Genomic DNA, 25,682 nt, shown 5'->3' on the forward strand with positions numbered 1-25,682 from the left:
GGGGGAGGGGGGCTGAGGGGCGGTGCACCAACGCTGCAAGACGTTCCGTGATGGGAGTGGTAAAGTGCGGGAGGATGTGTGTGTGTGGGCATTCACAGGGCACCGTGCGAGATGTGCGGAGACAGGCGCACTTGCAGCACCGCCTGATTACGTTTTAGGTGACACGAAGGCCTGGCCTCTTCATCGACCTTGTGACCCCAAACCTTCTCCCCCTTCACGCGCGGCTCTCTCCGTCTTCGCTCCACTCAGTGGCGGGCATCATCACCACCACCACGTATTGGCGTCGTCTCTCTCTCCGTACGACCACGACCACGACCTTTGCATGTATCCGCACCCTTCCTCAACTTCTCATACGTTGTGCTGTCTTCCAGCTGGACACACCAGCGCATACGCACAGATACAGAGGCAGGAGGGCATACACCAACAGCGCTCGTTGCGTCACCGATGCCACCATCGATACAACCGCCGCCGTTCCGTGGCCTCACACGTCCTCCTACGTTTTGGTGTCCTTCCATTGCAGATTGACCGACGAGCGGGCCAGCTCCCCATCTTCAAGGCGAAGACGCCCACGCTTGTAAAGGGGCGCGCGGGCGCACCCTTACCGGCCTCGCCGCCCTGATAGGCTGTGAGCGGCGCCGCCCGCGTGTCGGGGCTCCGTCTGCCATTTCCCACACATCCGACTGCCTTCCCTTCCCTTCCCTCAGCAGTACACGCGGGCTGCGATGCCGAGGCCGCGGCGCAGAAGCGGATCATATCCGCCACGAGGGCCGTCGCGTGGTGCTCCCCCCACACCGACTCGGCTGCGCTGCCGCTCTCCGGCCTCGCAAAGCCCTCCGCTGCGCCTCTTCGGGGCTGAGATCACCAACCGTCTTGCCACTCCACCAGCCCCGCAAGGGCTGCTATCGATCACAGATGCGCCGCCGGATGCGGCAACTGCAACACTGTGCAGGGTGGCTGTCGCCGCCCCACAGGCCCACGCGCCGCTGGAGCCAACGCCATTGTGCAGCTGGCGAACAGCTGGCCCGCATCGTATCCACAGCGGCAGAAGCGGCGGCGTCCAGCACCTCCCCTCTTTAGAGTCGCTACTCGGTGCAATGAGTGGCGTTACCAAGCGAGAGGGTCAACCGCTGTTGACGGACGACCCCCCGTGCTCGCGCTCATCCAGCAGCGACCGCAGCGACGCCAGCTTCGGCATCCTTCTACCCATGGAAACAGTAGTCGGTGGGGCCCAATGGCTCTTTGAGCCCGCCCGCAGTGGTGCGAGCGCCCAAACAGAGGTCTCGACGCAGCCTGCACGAGACGCCAAGCGGCTTCTCAGAGACAGCGATTTTGAGGATGGAGGTGGCCGAGCTGCCCCTCCGTCTTCATCGCCGCAAGCGAAGCGGCAGCGTGTGGAGGGGGCCGCTGTTGATGGCCCCACCGGTGCGTTCCGCGCTACCAGGCCGTTGCCTGAGCGGCCTATTTCCCCTGTGGAGGAGGGAGACGTACGTGTGCGAAGCGGTGAGGGTGCAATCTGCGGTGGCGGTGGCGGCAGCGCTGGCTCCGATGCCGAGCCCGCTCTTCTTGCGTACCCTTCCGAGGATCGTGTCCGCGCCTGCGGCTTCCTCACTCCGGTGTCAAAGAAGCTCCTGTGCTTGCCTGCCGCGCCGTTGCCGCCATCACAGCATATTCACGCGCGTGCGTGCCGTCCAGCTAGTTTGCTTGACAGAGAGCACGCCACACCATCTTGGCAGGTACTGACCTCTGCTCCAACCATGCTTGAGGAGGAGGAGGGGGATGGGCTGACTCCCCTTGTGTCGACGTCTAGCAACACTGCTCTGCTGTCTCCTGCTCGCTGCAACGTGCTCCTCCGCAATGCAGTCGACAGCAGCATCATCTACCCGCTCCAAACACTGGACGACATCAGTCCTATTCTGTGCCTCTCTGCCGAACGGCTTGAGCGCCGCCGGATGAGCGCGGTGACATGCGGCCAGCACCTACCAACAGAGATGGAGGACGAGGAGCGACGCGCGTGCGATGCATTCGTTCCGGCGGCGTTGTCTGCCCCATATCTGCCATGCCGTGCCCTGATACCCGCCGAGGGCGGTGACGACAATGAGGATATGCGTGGCGCTGCGACGAACCTGCCCACGCAGCGCTCCGCAGAGAGCGCCAGCTTCGTTCATGAGGAAGCACTTCGACTGCTCACGGCGACGTGCAAAGGTGCCGGTGATGATTCGCTGCAGTGGACCGGTTAAGGAAGTGAGCTTGGAAACGAAGTGGCCAAGCCGCCGTGCACGGGTGCGCTCACTCTACAGATAGACGAATATACACACACCGAGAGAGAGGAGTGTGTGCATGTGTGCATGTGTGTGTGTGTGTGTGTGTATGCGTGTATGCGTGTGAGGGGAGGGGAGGCAGGGCTGGGGAACGAAGAAAGCGACCAGCCATCCTCGCCCGGTACTCCTTTGCCGCCCTCCATTGCCCCGCGCCTCCTCGGCAGCGACGTGTTTCCGCGGCGTGGGCTCGACGAGGGCGTCCTCATTCTTTGCTGTGGTGTCTTTGATGCTGAAGAGGCACTTCTTCAGGATTGGATGTAGATGCACACGCGCATACGTACAGAGAATAAAGAGGCCGTCAGTACCGCTTGACACACTTTGCTCTGTCGACGTGCTCAGTTTCTTCGCAGTAGCGCCCGTTCTCAGGCGCGTTGCGCGGCATGGGTGCACCTTGGCATGTGCCGCTGAGATTGGCCTCTCTCTCTGTCTCCCCTCCGCCGCCCACCACCTGCATCCCCATCAACGGGCAAACGTATGCACGCGTGCGCGTGAATCCCTTCCGGCGCCTTCTCACTCTCACTCTCTTTGCCGCCTCGTCAACCTCTCCCCTTCACGTGTTGCCTCCTTTCTTCTCCGCCACCTTCTCTGCGCTTCAGGAACGTCGCTGTGGTGTGACGTCCTCCGACTAGTCGAAGCGTGCGTGCCTGGCGAGTACCGAGAGGGAAAGCGCGGGTGAGTGCGTTTTTTTTTGGAGGGGCAAATACGGCAAATGGCTGTGTCAGTGTGTATGTGCGCACCCATTTCCGATCGAGGCACGACAGCACGCATTCTATTTTGTTGACCGTCTGTGCTGTGACAAAGACAAGCACCCCCTCGCTCTATTTCTTTCTTCACGAGCGCCTACCTGTCCCCCCCTCCCCCCTTCTCCGTCCACGGCAGCGTTGCGGGTCCATCCTGTGGCATCCCAACGCCAACATAGAGTGTGCGCGAGGTGCTTCTTTCAGAGATAGAGAACATAGATTCACCTTCCTCAGTGTGCTCATCCTTGCCCTCACGCCTCGGGTGCCACCACATCCGCGTATGCCCCATATCTTCCCTGTTTTTTTTTGAGTCTCTCCCTTTCTCTCTTCCGCTCGTTTCACCGTCCTTCTGCCGATCCGCGGAGGACAGCGGGCGGCCACCGCCGACGGCACGCCCTTTCGCGCCACTCGTACCTCTCTCATTGTTGCACAGGGAGACCGTAGCGTCACCCCACCAGCGCGCACGGCAACATGTTTCATCGCTGCCTGCTGCACCTAGCGAAAACCAAGGGCCCGACGCCGCGCCGACTTGTGCTGCGGCGCCCGCTGCGTAGATCCGGCAGCGGCGGAAGTAGTGTTGCAGGCGCCGCACGGCAGAGCAGCGCTACGCGCACCGCAGCGCGCAAGGGCGTACACGCCAAAGCCTCTGGGGCCTCTGCCTCATTGTCCGCTGCCCGCGGCAAAGGCGGTGGTGGGGGCGGCCGGGGCGCGAATGGCGACAGCACTACCGCGATGGCTATTGAAACAACGGCCGCTGCAGAAGCCCGCGACAGCGATGCTGCAGTGCCTCTGACGACGCATGATGGCTTCAGCGGCGTATCTGCGGACTCTGCTGCCTCATCCTCTGCCTCTGCTCGCCGCCCTCTCTATCGCCTGGCCACGGCTGTTGCGACTGTCGTTGTGCCTCCCACGACTAATGTATACCTACAAGGCATGAAGCACATCTTGACCCCTGCCACACCGTCGCCGTCCGTCGTTTTCGGCGGAGGAGGCGGGCCGGCGGTGCCGTCCGTCTCCATCGTGGAGGAGTACTACACCAGCAAGAAGGGCCCGCTGTTCGCCACCGCCGTTGTGGCCGGCACCAACGCCGTCAAGCAAGTGAGCTCACTCGTCCCTTTCTGCTACCCGACACCGATCCAACGCTGCTCCTTTACCTTTCGTCGGCGCCAAGTGCTTCATCCACCGCGGCCGGCGCAGATGCCGCATCGGGTGGTGCTGCGTCGCCGAACTTCGGAGCCTGGCCCGCAGCAGCGTCGGCCCGAGTACAGCGTTATCTACTGCTTCTGCACCGTCGCTACGGAGAGCAAAGGAGGTGTGGAGATGGAGGCGCTGACGGGGGCTACCATGGCTGGCATCACCCTCTATGACATGTTGAAGGGCCTGCCAGGCGCGCAGGAAGACGGATTGAGCCTGGGGGAGGCCTTCGTGCTTGCCAAGCGTGGGGGCCGAAATGACTTTACAAAGCTGCTGATGTCCGAACCTGACAGACCGCTCGTGGAGAGTGGTGTGCGCTCTGTGGAAGCGCAAGTGCAGGCCCTCCCATCCAGCAGCGGCGTGATTGGTGGGGCTGCTGAGCAGTCGTCAACAGGCGCCACGCACCCATCACAGTCCGCCGCGACGGGTAGTGAAGCTTCCAGGGCAGCCACGCCGGACGCCAATCGAGGCGCTCCAACAAATGCGGCACGAGCGCGAGCGGAGGGTGAGCAGACGTCTGAGGAGGTGCCTGACGAGGAGGATCACCACCCAGTGGCGAAGCGGGTGATTCGCCGTCCAGCGCCGGCGGCGGCGGCGACTGCCCATGGCGTCTGTGACGATTCTGCCGGCCCCGGCGACACTGACGCGTGGTGGCGCTCGTCAAAGCACGAGAAGAGGCTGCAGGAGCTCTACCCGCGCCGCAAGTATGGCGACAACGCACGCGTTGTTCCAACGACCACCACGCCGACACCCGCCGGCAGCCCCGCCACGAGGGCACGAGCGCGCACTAGCCCTCTGGAGACCCCAGACAGCGTCGCCGAGGTGGTGGCGGCATCCGCAGCTCACTTGGCTGCGCGGCCGAGACTGGGGCCCAAGTCGAGTGCTATTCGAGAAGGGCGAGCCTTCACAGCAGGCAAGGGGCCCGCCGCAGCGGTCGCACTAGGCAGAGCCGCTGGTGTGACTGAGCCTACAGAAAGCAGCGAGGCAGTCGCGACCGACGATGTGGGCGATCCAGAGGACCACCGTCGGCCGGCGACTCGTCGCCTGGTCAAGAGAAGTACACGAGCAGCCACTCCCGCAGTCGAGGCTGACGATGACGATTATGATGAGAAGTCGGCAGCCGTAGCTGAAGAGGAGGAGTTGGAGGACGAGGAAGCGGCAGAGGCGACGGCTGCGAATGACGCCGATGAGGCTGCAGAACAGGAGGAGGCTGCGATGACGGCATCCGCCAAGAGGCGGAGGCGCGGCGCGGCAGTGACTGCGGTGTCTAAGGGCCACGCCACCGTCGCAGTCACCACTGCTAAGCCGTCCTTATCTGGTAAACACGCACAGACAGTACACAGGCGTTACCTTGCAGGATTTGGGAGGGAAGCGAAGGAATCAGATGCATTAGGAGATGACCCTGCGGCCGCTGCAGAGGACGAAGGCGCAGAGGACACGGCGGAGGAAGACGAAGGGGAGGTGGAGGAGGAGGAGGAGCGGGCGCCGACCAAGTCCAATGCAGCGGCCACCGCCCGCAAGGCGCAGGCCCATGTAACTGTAGCAGGAAAGAGATCTGGCAAGAGCGCTAGCGAGCTTTCCTCAGGCGGCATTGGAGCCGGCAGCCGCAAACAGCGGCCGGGTCGTGCCGCGTCAAAGAAGGGTCGAGCTCAAGCGGAGTTGGATGACCATCACGACAGCGCTGTCCCTGAGGATGACAGTGACGGTACTGAGAAGGGCGACAGCGAAGCCGATGCAGGAGATGCCGATGCCGTATCTGCTGCTGCCGCAAAGCGACGCGGCAAGGCAGCGGCGAAGCAGACCCGCTTAGCAGCACCAAGGAAGGGTGGCGCCATGCGGTCTTTTCAGCATGACTCTTGGGATGCAGGACCCTCTTGGCGGAGCCGCCGCCGCAATGCTGAAGTAAATGCCGATGAGGAGTACGCCGAGAGCTTGGAAGAAGAGGCGGAGGCTTTCGAGGAGGATGACAGCGGAGTTGAGGAGGAGGAGGTTCCACCACCGCCATTGCCGCCGCGCAGGCAGCTCAGGAAGCCGCTAAAGCGTGCGTCCCCGAAGAGGCGGTAGGCAGGCAGCATCCAAGGAAGAGAGAGGGGAAGGCTTCAAGAGAAGAGGGCGGAACACGAAGATGAAACACCAACGGCACCCCCCCCCGCCAGGGCGCACGCGCCCTAATCTTTCCCCATGAACTCCCGGTGCGACGGCTGACTCCGACGACCCTACCGCCCCCGCTCCCCTCATTCATCTGACCCTCAGGAACTGTCGAGGCGATGCTTGACCCTCTTCTCCGCCTCGACCTCCACGCGCGTTTCCATTTGCCCAACGACGACGCGAGCGCTGCTCCCACTTGAGGCGGCGACAGCCCTCAATTCACACATATCCTCCTCATTTTCAGGGACCCACACCCCTTCTTGAACGCCTCCCTGCCCGCTGTGATCAACACCCGCTCCTAGGCGCTCTGGCCGCTCCTCACTCTCTTCATGCGTACCCTCTTCTATCGAATAAGGCACGACGACTAGCTGTCTTGATGTCCCACGATTCTTCACTACTCCGACCGTTCTGTCAACTGCACTAATAGACTATAGAAAAAGCCGCACTGTGTACACACGCACTCCTTCGCATAAGCTCCAGAGTGCGCATATCTGCGCCTCCTGCAGGCGCATTGGCGTGCAGCGAGCACGAGCGCTGAATGGGCGAGGGAGAGGAGGAGGAGGAGGCACAGGGGGGGTACAGGAGAGACGTCTGCCGCGGGAGACGGCAGCCGAGCCTGCCGACTCGACGGGCTTCCGTGTGCGACTTGGGCGCGCGTTCCAGTGAGCGCGGGGCGCCAGCAGCCGGCGCACAACGCGACTGCCCTCTTTTTCCCTTCCTGCCCCCCTTCATCACCTCGATTCGAAGGCGTTGACGCCGGTCACCAACGTGCCACTGACTTGCGTGGTCCACTTTCCAGCACCGAAGAACAGGCGTTGCTGTCGCCCTCCCGCTCTTCCTTCCCTCTCACCTCCCCGGTGCTCTCCGCATCTTCCCCTCCCTCTGCCCCGCCGCACACCATTCTGCCCTCCGTCCCCCCCCTCCTCCTCCTCCTCCTCTCTGCCTCCGACTTCATGCACACGCACGTGCGTGTGCGCAGAGAAGGCGACCACTTCCCTCCTTCCACCAGCCCTCTGCCGTGCTGCCCGCCCCGTCGGTCTCTCCGCCAGCGACGCTGTTCCGTCCTCGCCACTCCCTCGCTCCCCCCTTTGTCGCGTGACCGCCGATGCCTGGCGTGTTGTGCTCGCTGCTGCCGCGCAGGGTGCGCCGGACGTGCGCTCTGATGGCCACGACGGCGCTGCTGGCTATTGCGTGTCTGCCTGCCCCCTCGCAGGGCATCGTGGTGTGGGTGCTGCAGCAGGTGCAAGTGCTGCACCGCCACGGCTCGCGCTCGGCGAGCGTATCCTACAATACAACGGACATCTGCGGCGAGACGCCATGCGGCGAGCTGAACCCCGAGGGCGAGGCCATGATGCGGAACGTGGGCAGATTCCTGCGCCATCGCTACAATATGGACGATGCTGTGGTGGAAACACCGTTCCTGCCGCTCCCGGACTACGACCTCAGCGTTGTGGCGTCGCGCTCCACGGATGTGCACCGCACGCTGCAGAGCGCGCAGCTGTTCCTGGCTGGGATGTTCCCGAGGTCACGCCGGCTGATCCCCGCCATCCACACCGTGCTGATGCCCCAGGACACAATGCTGAACACATTCTCGCAGCCGTGGGTTTCGCTGTATGTGACACACGCTGGCGCCGCTCAGCAGGCGCGCATGAACCCCGTGATTGACCGCTACTTTCCCAACTGGACAGTACTCAGGGACATCGGCGCGGAGTTGTGGAGTGAGGGCCTTTGCTCCGACTACACAGCGCGCCTGAGCTGCGTTCTTACGCTGTTCGACATCGCCGCCGCCAAGCGGTCTGTGGGCAAGCTGCAGGGTCTTGCTGCCGAGTGGTACAGTGGCCTGCATGCGATTATGGCGGAGTGGGGCCGCGGGATATGGTACTACGACCACCATAACACCTTCTGCGTGCAGCAAGGCGGGCGCGGGCAGCCGTTTCTGCAGCAGGTGATGACAAACATCGACGACTTTATCGCTGGCCGCAACACGTACAAGGTGATGCACTACAGCGGCCACGACATCACTCTGGCGGCCGTGTGGGGAACGCTCGGCGACAGCAGCGACTACGCGATGCAGCCTACCTACGCGCAGACGTTTGTGCTCGAGCTTGTGAAGCACGCGGGCAGCGGTGAGTACGGCGTGCGCGTGCTGCGCGGGGGGCCAGCCCAGACTCCTGAAACGGGCTTCACCTTCTCGTGGGACGCGGAGTGGAAGCTGCAGTGCCGGCGCAGCGACGGGACGAACTACTTTGCGGAGAGCAACCTGTGCCTACTGGAGGACTTCCGACGCTACGTCACGTGGACGGCCGCTAGGGACCCGCGCGGGATGTGCCTGCTGGACGCGGCGACGTCTGATGTGCTGAACTGCCCGACGCCTGCGGCGGAGCAGACCGTAACCGTGGCGCTGTCCGAGTCGTGCCTGCTGTACCGCGCAGCGTGCCCCGCACATGCGTGCGCGCCCGGCTACGTTTTGTCCGCGTCGGAGCAGCGCTGCACGTGCGCGTCCGCCTCGTGCCTGGCCTCGGGCAGCGACAAGATCACTGTGCCTGTGACGGTGCAGATGCCTGGGGTGTCCAAGGCCTCTGCCGCCGGCATCGCGATTGCGACGTTCTGCGTCGGCTCACTCCTTGCCCTGGCGGCGACGCTGATCCTGGTGCTGCTGCGGCGCCGCGGCGCTGGCAGTGCGCGCGACGTGGAGTGCTGCGGCAAGTGCGTGGCGCCAAGCGAGCCGCTGCATGAGAGCGCGTAGGGCCGTAGTGGCCCGTTCCCGTGCACCGGCACCTCCGCTGGCGGCCTGCGCAGCGCTGCGTCGACTGTGGGCGGCCTCCCCACGCCCCCACACCCCCTCCCTCCCTCTTTTCCCTGCCGCCTGCTAGCGGTGGCGCGACACATAATATTCCTTCCTTGTTGATCCATAAGTCCCGCGCATGCGTGGAGTGACGCTGATGGTGTGCGGCGCCGGAGTGCTTGCGTGCGTGTGCGTCGGTGCACGCGCTGCTCTCCGCAGTCGCTACCCTCTTCCCCTGTTGCCCCGTCACCCCGCTGCGGCTGCGGGCCAGCCTTAAGATGAGTGCGCGGCGGGCGCTCGCGAGGGTGTGCAAGTACGCAACGCCCTTGTGGAGCCCCAACCCCCTCACGCTAATCCCCCTCTTCCCTCCGTTTTCTGTGCGCCCTGCGTCGCGCGTGTGAGCGCCGGGTGGAGCGGGAACTGGGCCGCTGGCTGCCATCTCCGCGTGTGTGCACGCGCAGGCAGACCATCACGCACCGGCACACACGCGAGGAGCGTGAGCGGCCCACGTGCGATGGAGCAGCGTCAGCAGCGCGGACACATAGCACGGGGACGCGTTGCGCCCTCGTGCGCGCTGGCCCTCATCTCCTGCTTCCTGGTTCGCTCGCCGTCGCCCCCTCTGTGCCGTGCCGGCTCCCCTGCGGCTCCCCTGCCCCCCTCCAGTCCTTCAGCTTCCGTCTCGCACCGCTATCCCGGCGGCCGTCTTTTGTTTCGGTGCTGCTTTGAGCTGAGAGGACGGGATGGCGGGGAGTTGCGGAGAGGCTGCTTGCTCAGTCCCCGCTGCTGCCACCGCCTTGTGGTGTTGAGGTCGAGCCCGCCCCGCAAACGTCTCGGTGTGTGTGCCTGTGTGTGTGGTGCAGCATGCGCTGTGGTGCTCTGTCCCCCCGGCCACCGCTTCCTGCCCTCCCGACTCCCGTCTCCCATCTTTCCTCACTCGCCCTCTGAGCCCTGGCACGTTAGGCTGCCGCCTCGAGTGCCTCCCCACACCTCTCGTGAGCTCGTATGTATGTTCCTGAGTCTTTCTGTTCTCTGCTTATCCCTCCCCTATATGCGGCATTGCCGCCCCCCTCCCCTCTCTCCCGTTGAGGTTCTGAAGAGGTAAAGAAGGGTGGTGAGTGGTGGGGGCGGCAGAGAGTGGCACCGTCGCGTTAGATGGTGAGATGCCTGCCACGCGTTTGTGTGTCTCTCTCTTACTGTGTGTGCGTGCGTGCATGGCTCGTTCGCTGTGTCGAGTGCCCAAGTCCCCCGGCGGCCGTTAAGCACCGCACAGGCACACGCATGTGTGCATATCCGCTGTTCCCGAGAGAGAGGGACAGACACCGCACGCGTGCTCGCTATTCCTTCTTTGGTTCTTCGTTTCCGTCTTTTCTTCCCGTCGTGGTGTGTGCATGTATATATATATGTGTATGTGCGAACCTGTAGCCTTCCTCAGCGGCCCCCCCTCCCCTCTCCCCCTCTGCTCTTTCCCGCCGCTCTCTTTCGCTCGTCGCGGCGGCATGGCCGTGTGGCATTATGTATGTATGGGCGCGTTGTGCTGCTCTCAGGGTACATAGCGACTTACCATGCGGACGATAGGTCGCTCGTTGTCTCCTGTCGGTGGCAGCTTTCTGCGGCAGCATTTTGTGGCGGTGGGTCTGTCGGGGTGCGGGTAGGTTGTGTGTAACTGATGGGTGAAACTGTTTTAATTATTTTGTTACGCCCTAAGAGAGTCGTCTTGGTTCTTAGGCGACACGCTGCGTCTGGGTGATGGACAGAGAGGCAAGCAAGATTGAATGCTGGGGACTGATGAGAGATGCTGCCTCATCACCTCTCGGGAGTATGGGCGTCCCGCGTGGCCAGCTCCTGTTTTTGTTGGTAAGATGATGGGGTCGGCCGCACTCGCGGGCCGTTCTTCTCGAGGCACGCGCTTTCGTTGTGCTTGTGTTGGCATGTGCTTGACTCTCTCAAGAATTTCTCTGTTGCTTTCTCGTTGCACACGTTTGTCTGCCTTCAGCTCTGTGCTCTCGTCACATCTGCCTAGCCACACTATTGGCGCATAGCTTCGTGCGATACTCAGCGTCCCATTTCCCTTCGGCTTGTGTGCTTTTGGTGAGGCGTGCGTTGGAATCGTTTCTGTTTCGCCACTTACGCGAAGCACCGTTTCTCTCCACGGACCCCCAACCCTCTGTCCGCCGCGTAGTCGTCGCCTCATCAGCCCCTGTGTAGGCATTCGCTGTGCCGTGGCCGCTCACACGCTGCTCAGCGGCACCGCCGTCACTTCTCGGCAGGCGGCCCTTCCCTTCCCTTCCCCCCCTCTGCAGTCGAGCACGTGTCCCCGCAAAAAAAAAGTGGCGCAATTTGTGCAGGCAGCATTTGTGGCGCCTAAAAGCCACCGCGGCCGTGCGTTGGTGCGAAGCCTCCGCGCGGCGTTTGTGGACGTGAGGACCTCGTCTTGTTGGCTTCGCTTACCCAACTGTGTTGACGCCCTCGCTGCCGGTACTCTGCCTCCACGCCGACAAGTTCGCTTCGGTATGACCACGCGACTGACGAACTGTGCCGGGCCGCACGAGAGGGATGGCTCGAAAGATGTCGGCGATGATGAATGGAGGAAGGTCTTAACCCCACAGCAGTACAACATTCTGCGGGAGAAGGGGACCGACCCGGTGGGTGGTAAGTATGACGACCTCTTCGCTGAGGGGGTGTACCTGTGTGCTGCGTGCAAGACACCGCTTTACCTGTCCTCCATGAAGTTTGCCTGTGGCTGCGGCTGGCCAGGATTTTATGACTGCATCGCTAAGCAGGTGCGCGAGCAGCCCGACAAGGACGGCCGCCGGGTCGAGATTGTGTGCAATGCCTGCAACAGCCACCTTGGTCATATCTTCCGCAATGAGCGCTTCCACAATCCACCGCCGAATGAGCGGCACTGCGTGAACAGCACCTCGATACTGTTTCGGCCTGCGTAGCACGTGCTGCTGGCAAGCAGCACCGGCGCGCAGCATTCCTTCGCTCTCCCCCCTCTCTTGTGTGCTTGCTTCTCTATTCTGCAGACATGCCTGTGTATGTGTGTGCTTAGCTCGAGCACAGGCTTCAAACACACATAGAACCACACAAGCCAGCGTAAAAGCGGTGTCGCATATTCTATAGCGCTGGTCACACACACACACACACACACACAGGCGGCGGCGGCTATATTATACGCGCACAACGTGCGCAATGCGACTTCCGTTTATTTCTCAATGCGGTGGGAGCCTGTCGCTTGGGGCTTGTGTTGCTCCCAGAACAGCTGCGTCGCGGGATGGTAGTGGTGGCGAGGAGCAGAAACACAGGTAAGCGACGAAACTGAGGAAGCGGCGCCATGACACAACAGCGCATTCACAAGGCGTGTACTGACCGATGCGGCTGCCGCTCCTCCCTTTCACCTCCCGACCTCGCCCTGACTCGTCTCTTGCTGCCCAGCGGAGGCGTGTGCGCGTGTGCGCAGACTTCTCTGATTTTCGCCAGTGTTTCGATATATTATTGTTATTACTCTTCGCCCTTCGCTGATTTCACAGCGAACGATGCGTTTCTGCGTGTGCGCGCGCGGGTGAGCGCAAGGTGGGCATACCAAGGCGCTCCGCCGCGCGCATATCCACTTTGAATCACGGGCACCATAGGCGTGAGCGCAATTGTTTCGCGCTGTGATCCCTCTTAGCAGTCTAGAGGGGCGCGACCCGGCGCGAAGGAGCCTCGTCCACGCGTACAGGCTTGCACGCAACACAGGCGGCTTCTCTCTCTCCCCCCGCATTGTGCAGTGCTACTCCTGGTCTGCGTTACTCCGAGGAGGGGAGGAGGGAGAAATCAGCGCGACGCTGCTGACACCACTGTCACACAGTCTTCCCATGTCGTCACACCCCTTCCCCCCTGCCCTACCCCCTCGCCGCTCACCACCGTGCCTCTCCCACTCATCACGGGTCTTATCGCCTCACATCTGCATGCCCGCTGTCACTTGGGACCTTTCCTAGCATTACCAGGTCGTTGTGTAGTCGTCCGTCTGCGTGAGGGACTCAGATACGTAGACGACGACAGTTCATGTGTGTCTTGCTTGGGAGCCGCCTGCGCCGCCGTCTCCTTCGCTTCCACCAGCCGAGCACAGACGCATACACATATCCCGATTGGCATCCATCCTTCTCATCGGCACACCCTGGGCTTGAGGACACACGGAGGGGTTGCCTGGCGAGTTGCACGCACCCACACGCGCCTACCCACATCAGTACATACTCACGTCCTTCCTCCTGCTCTGCTATAAAGGCGAACCATGTCGAGCGACCTGAATCAGCAACTGGAGGCGATGTACGAGGGGAAGCTGCTCACGGAGGAGCAGGTGGTGCAGCTTTGCAGTCGCTGCAAGGACCTCATGCTAGAAGAGGGAAACATAGAGACCATCTACGCTCCCGTCACACTCTGCGGCGACATCCATGGGCAGTTCTACGACTTGTTGGAGCTCTTCAACAAGGGTGGCCGAGTGCCGGACACTTCGTACGTGTTCATGGGCGACTACGTCGACCGCGGCTACCACAGTGTGGAGACGCTGCTATTGCTGCTGCTACTCAAGGCCCGCTTTCCCGATCGCATTACGCTGTTGCGCGGTAATCACGAGTCGCGCCAGATTACACAGGTGTACGGATTCTACGATGAGTGCTACCGCAAGTATGGCGGTGCGAACGTGTGGCGATTGTGCACGGAGCTGTTCGACTACATGCCGCTGGGCGCCGTAGTCGAGGAGGACATCTTCTGTGTCCACGGCGGCCTCAGCCCGCAGATCGGCACACTCGACGAAGTGCGTGTGCTGGACCGAAAACAGGAGGTGCCACACGAGGGCCCCATGAGCGACCTGCTTTGGTCGGACCCTGAGGACATCGAGGGGTGGAGCGTCAGCCAGCGTGGCGCAGGCTTCGTCTTTGGCGGCGATGTCGCCAAGAGCTTCAATCACCGCAACGGCCTTACTTTGATTGCGCGTGCGCACCAGCTGGTGCTGGAGGGGTACAAGTCGATGTTCGATGACAGCTGCTGCACGGTGTGGTCCGCCCCAAACTACTGCTACCGGTGCGGCAACATTGCTTCCATCCTTGAAGTGGGCGAGCACTCCAAGGCGGACAGAAACGTTGTGTACTTTACCGCGGCCACCGCTGACGTGCGCGGTCATCTCGCAAAGCAGCCCCCACCCGAGTACTTCTTGTGATTAGAGAACGAGGGGCGATGGTGGCGCTGGCGAGGACGAACATGCCGGCATGCATGCATGTATGTGTGCGTGCGTGCGTGTCTTCAGTGTGCGCCTGTGAAATCTGTGTGCGTATGTCAGTGCATCTCCATCGGTAGGCGCCCCACTCGGTGGTGACAGTGGCGATGCGGACCTCTTTGCTGCTCTCCGGTGCCCTTTTCTCGCCTTCGCGTACGCCTCCTGGCCTGTCTCTGTGTGTGTGTGTGTGCGTCTCTTGCTGACACTCTTCGCCCCTCTCCATCTGTTGCGCGTCCTGTGGGGATATGCGTATGATGACTTAGTGCAATGTGCGCCTGTAAAGTGTCGTGACCGAGGCTGGTCTAGGGCTGGCACCCATACACGATCGGCATCGAGTCAGGTGCTTTGCTGATGGGGTCGTCCCAGCCACGCTTACGTGTGCAGCTGTGTGCGCGCATGCGCGTATTTCCCCGCTCTCTTGACCATTCAAGTCCCTGCGGTGCATGCGGCTGCCTCGGTGCGCCAACGCCACAGAATTGTGCCCGGGCACTTCTGTTAACCCCCTCTCCTCTATCCCTCCTCTCTCTCTCTGCTTGTGCCCTGCACTCGCCGTCACACTCTCTTACACACAAACACACCCATGTTCATGGCTCCCGTGGCCTGCTTGGGTATCGGCGCGCGCGCACTCACGCACACGCACGGGTGAAAGCATTAGCACCTTGATCCCACTTCAAGGGGCAGAGAGGGGGGTCGCTCACCTCTCCCCTCTCACACCTTAGCGGTTCCGTACGGTGCGCACACGCCCTTCTATCGCTTTACCGTTCCCTCAGACTTTTCTCTTTACTGGGCCTTCGCCAATATGCAACGCTTCACTGCCCGCCACGCCATCGACGCGGCGGCACCCATTTCGGCTCGTCGACTGCCGTTGCTGCTCCGCACGTGCTGGGCTCAGCGGTGCCCTGCTCGCTTCGCAGCCACCAAGACCTACCCTTCCGCTGCCGACAAGGCGGCTGGTGCCACTAGCACCAAGCCCTGGGTAGCTCCACGACAGAACCGGTCCGTTGCCCACTGGCTGTACATCAGCGCCGCATGTGTGGGCGGCGTTGTCTGGCTGGGCGGGGTGACTCGCCTGACGGAGAGCGGGCTCTCGTTGGTGGAGTGGAAGCCCATTAGCGGGGTGCGCCCGCCGCTGACCGACGAGGAGTGGGACGCGGAGTTCCGCCATTACAAAGAGTTCCCCGAGTTCAAACAAAAGCCAAAGATGACGCTGAAGGAGTTTCAGTTCATCTTCTTCTGGGAGTGGGCGCACCGCGTGCTCGCGCGCAGTCTCGGCCTCATCTTTGGCGGCCCCCTCATCTACTATGCCGGTCGCGGCTACTTCAAGGGCAACGGCAGGTTCCTGGCTGGCCTTGTTGGCATCCTGGGCCTGGGCTGTGCGCAGGGGTTCATGGGGTGGTACATGGTCACCAGCGGGCTGGACAAGAAACTACTAGAGGAACGCCGGAAGGCGACCGTGTCCGCCTACCGCCTCGCCGCCCACCTCCTTCTGGCCTTCACCATCTATTCCTTCATGCTGCGCATGGGCTTCGGGCTGAAGTTGCCCGTCCTGACACCCTTCCCTCGCATGGCCAAGGTGCAGCTGTGGCTACGGCTGTCCTTCGCCATGATGTTCGTGACGGCCATTTCAGGCGCCTTCGTGGCTGGGCTCGATGCGGGGCTTCTGTACAACGACGACTTCCCGTGGATGGCCGGTGGCGTCTTCCCGCCTACGGACCATCTCTTCGCCCTCGAGCCAACGTGGCGTAACTTCTTTGAAAACCACTCGATGGTGCAGACGACCCACCGCGTCATGGCCGGCGTGACCTTTCTGACGATCGCGGGACTGAACGTGGCTGCGTCACGGCGGCGCGGCTTCATTCCGCCGTCTGTACTCCGCAGCCTCATGCTGGTGAACGCGGCTTTGCTGCTCCAGGTGAGTCTTGGGATGTGGACGGTGATGTCGGCGGTGAACGTCCCCGTCGCCGTGTCTCATCAAATGGGCGCGTTGGTCCTTCTCACCACGTTGATTCGCATGTGCGCGGTGGTGGGCAGCCGTGGCCTCGTGCTCGCTTAGACGCCGTGTCAGTGCGTGTAACGCGGCGCCTCTGCAGGGCGAACGGCAGCGACCCCCCTCCCCTTCCTGCCGCTGCCAAGAGCCCAGAAATGGGCCGAGGGGCACCGCTGCACACGCCGTCAAAGTGCGTAAACAAAAAAGAAAGTAAAGAATAGCGGTGAAGGGCGGGGGAAGGGCGGCGCGCGTGCGCGTGCTCTCTTCATCGCCACTCAACACCCTCGGACGCCGTGGACACGTGACGTTTCTGCTCCACTTGGCGTCTCGACTACACGATTCCCCCCCAACGTTGGGCGGAAGAGCTGCGAGTCGACCGTCGCGCTTTCCGCAACCCACCATCCACGGCATTGGCGCGGCTTCAGCGAATTGTTCAAGCCTCACCACACGATTACAGACATACTCTAGCTTCTCCCTTTCTGCTCTCTCTCCTTCTTCCAGGCTGCCTGTCCACGGCGAGTGTGCCGCGCAACAGCATCGCACACGTCAGCGCGAGCAGCGGCCCTGCTGTCTACCCTGCACGCCCATTTATACACGCTTTGCTCCTTTCTCCCTTCACCCCCGCCTTCAGCGGTGCTATTCGGGCCTCAGATGCCGTCGCGATCGCAGCCTGCGCGAAGGCGAAGGGCGCGCCATCATCACCCTCTCTTCCACACTGTTCTGGCGCTGGTGGTGCTGCTAATGGTGCACGGAGGCGCGCCCGCGGCGGCGCTCACAGGATCGGCGCCGTGCCCCGACACTCTAGAGGCCTTACCGACGTGGTGCAACAAGTGGCTTGGCAACTCGGGGGGTGTCCTCACAGGTGGCCACTGGACCGTAGAGTGGTTCACATGCTTGTGCAACGGCGTCTCGTCGTTGGTAGTCTACCGCAATGTTTACTCGATGCGCAGGAGCGAGCAGCAGCCGTTCCTCAGTGTTGCTTCGTCGAGCTCCATGTGGTCGTCTTTGTCGCCCATGGAATCCTCCTCGTCGTCGTACAACTCGGAGATGTCCTCCGAGACGCCGTCCTCGCTCTCCTCCTCCGGGTCGCAGACGGACATGTGCTACTGGGATAGTGTTTTTACAGGCTACCCCGACGGCGTGACTTGCATGCCCATCACCGGCTTGTGCCCCAATGACTGCTCTGAGATACCCCCGTACCTCTGCGAAAGCCAACAGTCGAGCACCTGCACCCACCATAGCAACGGAAGCCTTCTCTACTCCTGCATGACCTGCAGTGGAGGGACATTCTCTATCAACACGACGGGCCCAAAGAGTTGCCACCGCGGGCTCACGCAACCGTTATGCGACCCACAAGTAGACTGCAGCGGCCACGGATGCTGCACGATGAGCCCCGAAGAGTCCTCGAGCAGCTCTACTCGTGACGTCATGTGCAGCTGTTTCGAGAACCGCACGCATGGCTTCTACGCCGGGGCCAACTGCGCGTCATGCGCGCCCGGCTACTACGTGAACTCGGAGGGGATCTGCAAGACGCGCGTGCAGCCAGGGCAGGTCTTGTTGGCGTCGATAGGCAAGACATGGACGATGGTGACTCCCAACGTTGCGGTGCTCTTCCTTTTTGTCATCTTCAGCATGGTGCGCAAGCTGCACGCGTCTGACCGGCCTTTCGAACTGACCGGCTTGCGGCGGGCAAACCTGTCCTCGGTGCAGGTGGCACGGCGGCGGCAGCAGAGCCTCTTTCACTCCAAGTACATCCCGATGCGACCGGCGAAGAGCCGGTCCTTCACGAATCCGCACCAGCCACGCACCCGGGGTCCGCCGGCGTATTGATATATCCTTTTTCATGACGAGTGTCTTTCCCACCCCTGTGCTGCTGGCGGGCCTGTGGGTCGCCTTCGTTCCCGTTGCTTCCCGAAAAAAAAAACAGCAAAGCGCAGCCGGCCCCGGCCGAACCCCCCCCCGGCCCAGCCGCCTCGCACCTCTCAGTTGCCCCCAAAACCCTTAGCCTCCCCGCATCTCCACGGCCGTCCATTCCCCGGTATCGGAAAACGCCCCGCCCCAAGGGGGGGCCCGCGCCCACGGGCGGCCTCGGCTTGGCGGCCAGCGCATGGGCGCTGGCCCTAAGGATGGGGGTTGGGGGGGGGCTGAGTGGGGTCGCCTTTTCTTGCCATTTTCTTTCGGCGCAGCGCCAAGGGGCTTCTCAGGAGGGCGGGCGCCGCCTTCCAAGAACCGCCCCGCCCACGGGCGCGTGGCGGGGTTGGCGCTGGCGCGAGGGGCGTGCCGAAGCAAAGATGGATTTTTCACGCGGGCGTACAGGAACGAGACGGGGGGGTCGACACGGGAGGCGCGAGGCACACCCTTCCCCCCGTTGGAAGGAGAGAAAGCAAAGAAGGACGACGTGCGGTCTCCATGAACGGGGGAGCAATGAAAAGAAACACCTGATTCAACAGTGTAACGGCGGCACCCGTCACCGCTCCCCCACTCCCCCCCAAAAGGGGGCACCGAAGCTCTGCAGGCAGAGATGCGGAGGAAGACGATTGGGCGACGCTGCGCTTCAGTACTCGTTGTCGCGCAGGCGCCTGCTCGTGTTGGACGGCGACTCGCCACCACCCTCGATCATGTGGCAGTGGTAGTTGTGTGTCATGACGGCATCGGCAATTTCCCAAAGCTCCTCGCGGCGTGGGGAGTAACACGTACGGAAGGCCCAATCACTCCACTGCCGCCCGTCATTCGGCACGACCAAGTCCGTGCACAGACGGCCGTTCATGAGCTCATCGGCGCTCGGTCGTGGCGCCCGGAGATGGCCGCAGTTCTGCGAAATGGTGATGGATGATACGGCGCCTGACTGACGCAACGAATGCTCAGCGGACTGGCTCCGTGATTGGTGGGACGCGGGCTCGGGCTGTGTGTGGTAGGACCGTTGCCCGGAGTCAGGTCGAGCGAGCGCCGCGGCGAAGGAGGGGGGTGAGGGAGCGGAAGCGCCGCTGCCCGGGCCGCCAAGGCGAGGCGCTGCCCCGGCATTGAACAGGGACAGATGCGGTCGCGCGGCGTCTTCCTCCGGCGGCTGTGCGGCGTGCGAGGAGCGGCGGGCACTGCTGGCTGGATTGCACCCTGCGTCTACCTGGTTCTTCTGCATCTTCTCATATGTGTTTTGGGTCAGCAGCGGTGTGCGCGGTTGCAAAGGCTGCATGGCGGCCGATGGTGCGTGCTGCGGCGGCGGTGGTGGGCTTGCCTCCGCCGCTCCTGGCGGTGGAGGCACCTCGGCCGCAAGTGTTTCGTCGCCCGACGTGTATACGCTGTCACCGTCTGCGGCACACCTCTGTGCATGTGCCCGCAACGAGGACCAGCGCCGCGCACCAGCCGGGCACGCTGTGCGATCTTGCTTTTCGTGGAATGGTGGTGCCATCTTCAGCGGCACCTTCGACTCAGAGGAGATGGCAAACACGGCGTGCTGCAGGATGCAGGTGTCCTCCAGCGTCACGGTAAGCCAGCAGGCGACGGCCGGCGCCTCGATGTCCGCAACGGTGGCTCGCAGCGTCTCTCGCAGGTAGGGGCCGCATTCACATCCCAACGCAACGGCGACGCGCTCCGCTACCACGGAGCCCGCACGGAGCACGTACAAAGCACGGATATAAGGGGCGGCGGTGGCATACCGCGCTGCGCATCGCGCCGCCGCATCCACGTGAGCGACGGACCGCTGGCAGACATCTGCCGCCGCCAACGCGCAAAGTCGCGCACGCTCCTGCGGTGGAATGCCGATCGGCACCACTTCTGCAGCCATGCTGGCGTGCTTAACGGATAAGGGAGGGAGGCGTACACAACTCACAGAGCAAGCGCGCGCCAACAAATGAGTTGCTCGAGGGCTCGTGGACACGCACGTACACACAGGCGCTAGCCCAGTGACGACGGCGACCAACCAGGCTTGCTCTGCTCCGCCGTGTGCGAAGGGGGCTGGGACGGAGGAGGCTGTGAACGGCTGGTAAGGGTTCAAAACACACGCAGCTCACGAGGAAACTGATGGCGCTGCTGTGGTCGACATCCCGACGCGGGTGAGAGGGGTGGTGGCGATGGCGCTCGTTGACAAGGAGCAGTGACAGGCGGAGGAGTGCGCACGCAGATACTCACAAGTGCTTGTGTGTCTGAGTGTCGGGAGAAGCATATGGGCCCTGGGCAGCTCACCCAGGGGCTATGAAGTGCACTGAGGGTGCAGGGGGCGACACACCCACGCACACGCGTGGGCCTTTTCTCTTCATTGCAATTTTTTTTGGAGACGCTGGCCAGGGAAAAAAGGCAAGTTCGCGCATACACACACACATACACACACACACACACACACACACGCGGACAGACAGACAGAGAAGGGGAAGGAGCAAGACGATGACGCGCGTGCGAGTGAGCGGAACAGGTGCCGATGGGATCCTCGAGGGCCCACGCCGCAACCTTGGGCGATCGCCTTCTCTCACTCTCCCTCCCTCTGCCTCATGCGACCGGCCAGCAGAGTCATGGGCGACACACCCCTGAAGATAATCGCGGTGCGGTCGAACCGGCGATACGGCGTCTCTGCACCGTCGAAGCGTACGGGCGTCCCCTCCACCGCAAGACTTTTCTGAATACGGCGAATGTGCTCATCATCATCGCTGACCCAGTCGACACTGTGCTCCCAGTCATATCGGGCTCGCCCAATCATAATGTAAAAGCAGCGCGGCGCCAGCATCAGCTCGATTCGCTCGCCAGGAAACTGCGGGTGCGTGAGTGTCATGACGCGGCCAGCGTTCAGACACAGCCCGGCGACAATGCCGGCCGAGTTGCGGCTCTCGTCGGCATGGGCTCGAATGAAGCCGCTCCCCGCCAGCCGCAAAAAGTGTATGCGATCGTCAATGGGAATGCGCGGCACGTAGGCCTGTGCAATGGCGTGAACTCGAGTGAGTGCCCCGGAGACGAGTGGGAGGTCGACCTCGAGGTTGGCGCGGGGCATGTTCAGCCCAGCATCGTTGCCCGTCTTTGCCGCCTGTGTGATGGCAGCGTACGAGCGGTAGAACTCCTTGTAGTGGTGGATGAGGCCGTCGACGTGGCCATCGTTGTAGCTCAGCCGCTGAAACCACGGCTCCGAGAAGTCCAGAAGCGCCCGCTCCTCTTGCTCCGTTATCACCTCCGGCAGCACGTACACCGGCACCCAGTTTGCCGGCGTGGCTTTGACGTCTTTGCCAATGGCTTCCTCTGCAGGTGGATGAACAAACGACGGGGCACTCCGCATCGACAGCAACGAATTTGCTGCCGCCACCGCTGCGGTCCCTGCCGGTGCTCGCAGTAACCGGCGAGACGCAGCTCGCATGCCTTGCCGACGCTACTGCGGGGAGGCGAGGAGGGTGAACGATGCGCGCGCACAGACACATACGGGGGCCTGCACACGCAAGCATACACGGCGCTTCTGGATGGGCAACGGTGACGGAGTCATAAGGCAGAAGGGTAAAGGAAGAGGGAGTGTGCATGTGTGCTCCTAAGCATCTCTCTCTCTGCTCGCCCTCCCCCCACCCCAGTGCGGAAGAGCGCAAGCGATGAGTGGGCACAGAAGCGGAGAAGAATGGCGACTGCCACTGACACCGAGAGAGACGCATTCTGCAGGAAGGCACCAAACAGAAAGAGGGTGGGAACCTCCCTTTCCACCAGTCCAAGCAGCGCTGCTGCTGTGGCAGCTATTCTTCAGGGGGAGGGAGGTTGCTGATATGACCTTCACTGAGGTACCACCACCGAGCGGGGAGGAGGGAGGGGGGCGGGCGGGCGGCAGCAGCACTGTTAAGCAAGCGAAACTGCGAGTGAGGGTAGAGAGGCGACACGCACCGTGGTGTGGGGTGCACACATTTGCCGTGTAAGGAGGTGAAGCGGTGCCCTCTGCTCGGCAGCAACGCGGAGCGCACGCACTGTCGGCCGATCCTGGTGGCGGCTCGTACGCCCACGAACATGCAAGAGGACAAGCGAGAGGCGAGGGCAGCGGACCGCGGAGCAAAATGATGTGCTGAGTGCCGCCGCGGGCACGCTGCGATCACCCGCTGAAAACCTCAGGATCGATCGTGACGTAGAGCTTGCGCGCCTCCGGGGCTGTGGCGTACATGTCTAGCAGAGTCTGCAAGGTTTGCTCCGGTGCAGGGATGAAGGCCTCGGTGCCGTTACGCAGAAAAACGAAGGTAGCGCCGCAGCCACTGGTGCTGATCGATGCCGCCCCCTCCGATCCTCCACTGACCGCTGGTGCCGTCACCGCCTTTGCCTTGACGAGCTTCTTGCGCAACCTAGCGTGGACTTCGCCGATGGTCGTGCCAGGGTCAAAACTTCCATCAGCCACCTTTACGCCGAAGCGTGACGTGTTGAAATTGACCGTTACCTTCTCCCTTGTGACGTTCATGTTTGCCATGCCACAATTTTGTGGCGGCAGCAGTGCAAGAATGTGCCCGACTGCGTGAGAGAGAGAGAGGGTGCGCAGAGAGAGAGGGTGCGCAGGGAGAGAGGGAGGGAGGGGATGGGAGGCTCGAAGAATTCGCACGGGAAGGCATAGCAGCGAGCATCGTCTGCTACACGAAGAGGTGACGGGCGCAATGCTTGCGAAACGTTTGCAGAGGATCGGCGCCACGGCTTGTGCACGAGGGGTGCGCTCCTGCACACCAAGGCAACAGTGGTGCTGAGACAGACGGACGGCACTAACGTGCAGCGCAGAGGGCCCTCGTGCATGGGTACTTTCCGGCCGACGCACTAGCAATGTAGTACAGCTGCGCTCCGAGTGTACGCTGCACGTGCATCGCGCCTCTTCCGCTCTCTCTGAGTGCGTGTAAACGCCGGAGTATGCAGAGGATATAAAGGAAAGGGACTCCTCCAATCGGACATGCACTTACGCAAACACACACACCAACGCATCTACACAGGCATGGGAGGCGCGAGCTTAAGGGGCGCTGCCGTCACCGTCCTTGTGGTTGTCGTTGCCCTTCTTAGGAGGCCGAGGGGCTGAAGGCGACAGGTCTTTCACACCTTCCTGAGGCGCCGCATCACTCATTTGATGCTCCAGAATATCCGTGGTGTGGGGCACGAAGATGGCCTCGTCAAGCTCGTCCTCGCCGTCGTGGTCATCGCCCTCGTCTGCGTCCTCGTCCAAGACAACTTCGCTGGCCATCGCCTCATCGGCGGCGGCGGCGGCGGTGGCGGAAGCAGCAGCAGGGGTGCCCGTCTCTGCCGCTACCGCCGTCTCGCCCGCCTCAGTGGAAAGGGGGAGCGGCGACATGTGCGGGGCCAAAATTTGCAGCGATGACCACCGCGGGCTGTCTGAGAAGGGATTGGAGCATCCGACCAGTGCTGCGTACTCACCGCCAAGGGCGAACATGATTTCGTCCCACAGACACTCGCGACGGCGCATGATCTGGTCTGGCGGGAACACCTGAGGAGGGGTGATGTCCGCCCCATAGCGCTTCTCGCGCAGCTGCCTCGCCTCCGCGAGCTGCGCCGCCGTTGGGAAGCGCTCGGCGGCGTCGTCGCCCGTGGCAGACAGCGCGTACGCGCGGAAGAAGCTGGGCGACGTCTTTACCGCCATCCAGTGCCCGTTCGCCACCTCTGCCTCGAGTTGGTTAGTTGTCCAGCGCATGTTCCCCCAGTAAACGCGCAGCGAGGAGCGCGGCTGCCCTTCGACAAGCTTTGCGAGGTACGGGAGGGCCTCCGCTTTGGAGATGTAGAGCGTTGGCTCACGAGCGCCGTCGTCCAGCACCCCGCCAGGGATGAGTGGGCGGCAGAAGAGCCCATGCGTTGTAATAGCCTCGGGCGAGCACCTACGTGCCGACGCGGGTACCGCAGGGGTAGTGGCCGCGCCAGTGGTGCTCGGTATCCCCTTCCACTTCAGCCAGCCCATCACCGAGGATTCACCCGAGGGCGGCTCGCTGCTGCTGGCGACGGTGTCCTGCGATTCCAGCGTGTGCAGCACAGAGATCTGAGCTGTTGGGGGCATCGTGAAGCCGATCTGACTGAAGCCACCATCGTATACGTCGTGACCCCAAAACGCCTCCGGGAACATTGAATTGCCGCGCGACAGCGGGTACGTGAACCGCAGATCCAACACAACGGCGCTCGTCAGAATGGGAGTGCACTCTGTGATGAGCATCACACGCCGGTCCACGTGCGCCGAGGAGAGCGGGTGGGCCAGTAGCAGCGTACCCTCACTGAGGTCAAGACTGTGCCGGGCTTCGCGCAGCACCACGCGAGTCGGAACGCCGGGAGCCGCCTGAACGTACCTAGGGCCTGCCCCCGGGGTTGGTCTGACGGGCTGCGCGCGAAATAGGCCCTTTCGCCGCTCCGCTACGGCAGAGCTTCGCAGAGATGACAGCAGGCGCTCACGGTCTTTGTCTATTATCGGGAGTTTCGCCTTGACGTTCTCGTAGTGAGCGCGCAACCGATTGAGCGTGTCGAAGGCCAAATTAATCTTCGGGACGCGCGTGGCGTCTCTGAAGACGTTGCGCAGCACATCCGTGTACTGCTGGCAGCCCGGGACGTGCAGCGGCCCAGAAACGCCAAGTACCGACTGAAGTTCGTTGTTGCACGGAAACAGCACTTTCAGCACCGGCTCCTTGTCAAGGCGGCTGACCTCCCGGAAAAGGCTACGGTAGAGAGAGCGCACCACAGCTGGCGAGACAGTTGGAACGGAGGGCGCCGAAGCAGGTCGCTTTGCGATGTCCTTAGTGGTGGCCTTCGGGCTTGTTGTCGAGAGCCGAAGAAGGCGGCTCCTTGTGAGCATGACGGGAAGGCGCCCCGTATCGGGGGTGGGTGGGAGGGGGGGGATGGCCACGTGAAGGACGATTACGCAAAGGGCAGTGGAGCAGACACGCGCGCCGTCTTCAGTGTTGTTTCGGAGGGAGGAGGAGGGCTGGCGTGGCTCAAAATATCTGGCGCTTGCTCACGTGTAAAAAGGGCTCGAGAGGAAAGAGAAGTGACGATTATGGACAGCCCATCAGGTGTGCCCAGCGGAGCAGCAGCGCCAACCGAAGCAACGAGGGTATCCGGGTGAGCGGGAGAATCCTGCGCCACACCCCCGCACCGCTCCTTTCTGTTTGCCCGAGAAGAAAACACGAGCCGCAGGGGTGGGTTGTGGGCCTCAGCTCCAGGGGGGAGGTGAAGGCAATGGGAAGCAATGGAGGCAATCAGCTGTGCCGTGCAGGGGCGTTGTATGGCCGCAACGGCTGCAATCGAAGACAGGCGCCAAAGAGAAATAAGACTACAGAGAAGTCCGTGG

The 25,682-nt window shown here is 62.5% G+C and overlaps 9 protein-coding genes across 9 annotated transcripts; 5 read left to right on the forward strand and 4 right to left on the reverse strand.

Annotated features, from left to right (window-relative positions):
* Positions 1-722: 722 nt before the first annotated feature.
* Positions 723-2,237, forward strand: LSCM1_03299 (uncharacterized protein; the record flags this gene model as incomplete). Its single annotated transcript, XM_067320845.1, has 1 exon — positions 723-2,237. The coding sequence occupies one exon, from the start codon at positions 723-725 to the stop codon at positions 2,235-2,237; it is 1,515 nt and encodes a 504-aa protein (XP_067177455.1).
* A 1,292-nt stretch (positions 2,238-3,529) lies between these two features.
* On the forward strand, positions 3,530-6,316 carry LSCM1_03300 (uncharacterized protein; the record flags this gene model as incomplete). Its single annotated transcript, XM_067320846.1, has 1 exon — positions 3,530-6,316. One exon carries the CDS (start codon positions 3,530-3,532, stop codon positions 6,314-6,316), a length of 2,787 nt encoding a protein of 928 aa, XP_067177456.1.
* A 1,189-nt stretch (positions 6,317-7,505) lies between these two features.
* Positions 7,506-9,146, forward strand: LSCM1_03301 (uncharacterized protein; the record flags this gene model as incomplete). Its single annotated transcript, XM_067320847.1, has 1 exon — positions 7,506-9,146. One exon carries the CDS (start codon positions 7,506-7,508, stop codon positions 9,144-9,146), a length of 1,641 nt encoding a protein of 546 aa, XP_067177457.1.
* Positions 9,147-15,238: 6,092 nt separating this feature from the next.
* Positions 15,239-16,492, forward strand: LSCM1_03303 (uncharacterized protein; the record flags this gene model as incomplete). The annotated part of the gene is made up of 1 exon (XM_067320848.1): positions 15,239-16,492. The coding sequence occupies one exon, from the start codon at positions 15,239-15,241 to the stop codon at positions 16,490-16,492; it is 1,254 nt and encodes a 417-aa protein (XP_067177458.1).
* Positions 16,493-17,077: 585 nt separating this feature from the next.
* Positions 17,078-18,256, forward strand: LSCM1_03304 (uncharacterized protein; the record flags this gene model as incomplete). Its single annotated transcript, XM_067320849.1, has 1 exon — positions 17,078-18,256. The coding sequence occupies one exon, from the start codon at positions 17,078-17,080 to the stop codon at positions 18,254-18,256; it is 1,179 nt and encodes a 392-aa protein (XP_067177459.1).
* Positions 18,257-18,980: 724 nt separating this feature from the next.
* Positions 18,981-20,207, reverse strand: LSCM1_03305 (uncharacterized protein; the record flags this gene model as incomplete). Its single annotated transcript, XM_067320850.1, has 1 exon — positions 18,981-20,207. The coding sequence occupies one exon, from the start codon at positions 20,205-20,207 to the stop codon at positions 18,981-18,983; it is 1,227 nt and encodes a 408-aa protein (XP_067177460.1).
* Positions 20,208-20,885: 678 nt separating this feature from the next.
* LSCM1_03306 (uncharacterized protein) lies at positions 20,886-21,758 on the reverse strand (the record flags this gene model as incomplete). Its single annotated transcript, XM_067320851.1, has 1 exon — positions 20,886-21,758. The coding sequence occupies one exon, from the start codon at positions 21,756-21,758 to the stop codon at positions 20,886-20,888; it is 873 nt and encodes a 290-aa protein (XP_067177461.1).
* Positions 21,759-22,466: 708 nt separating this feature from the next.
* Positions 22,467-22,832, reverse strand: LSCM1_03307 (uncharacterized protein; the record flags this gene model as incomplete). The annotated part of the gene is made up of 1 exon (XM_067320852.1): positions 22,467-22,832. The coding sequence occupies one exon, from the start codon at positions 22,830-22,832 to the stop codon at positions 22,467-22,469; it is 366 nt and encodes a 121-aa protein (XP_067177462.1).
* Positions 22,833-23,354: 522 nt separating this feature from the next.
* Positions 23,355-25,187, reverse strand: LSCM1_03308 (uncharacterized protein; the record flags this gene model as incomplete). Its single annotated transcript, XM_067320853.1, has 1 exon — positions 23,355-25,187. One exon carries the CDS (start codon positions 25,185-25,187, stop codon positions 23,355-23,357), a length of 1,833 nt encoding a protein of 610 aa, XP_067177463.1.
* Between the last annotated feature and the right edge of the window lie 495 nt (positions 25,188-25,682).

Source organism: Leishmania martiniquensis, chromosome 28 (genome assembly GCF_017916325.1).
Source record: "Leishmania martiniquensis isolate LSCM1 chromosome 28, whole genome shotgun sequence".
In the NCBI taxonomy this organism is placed as follows: domain Eukaryota; phylum Euglenozoa; class Kinetoplastea; order Trypanosomatida; family Trypanosomatidae; genus Leishmania; species Leishmania martiniquensis.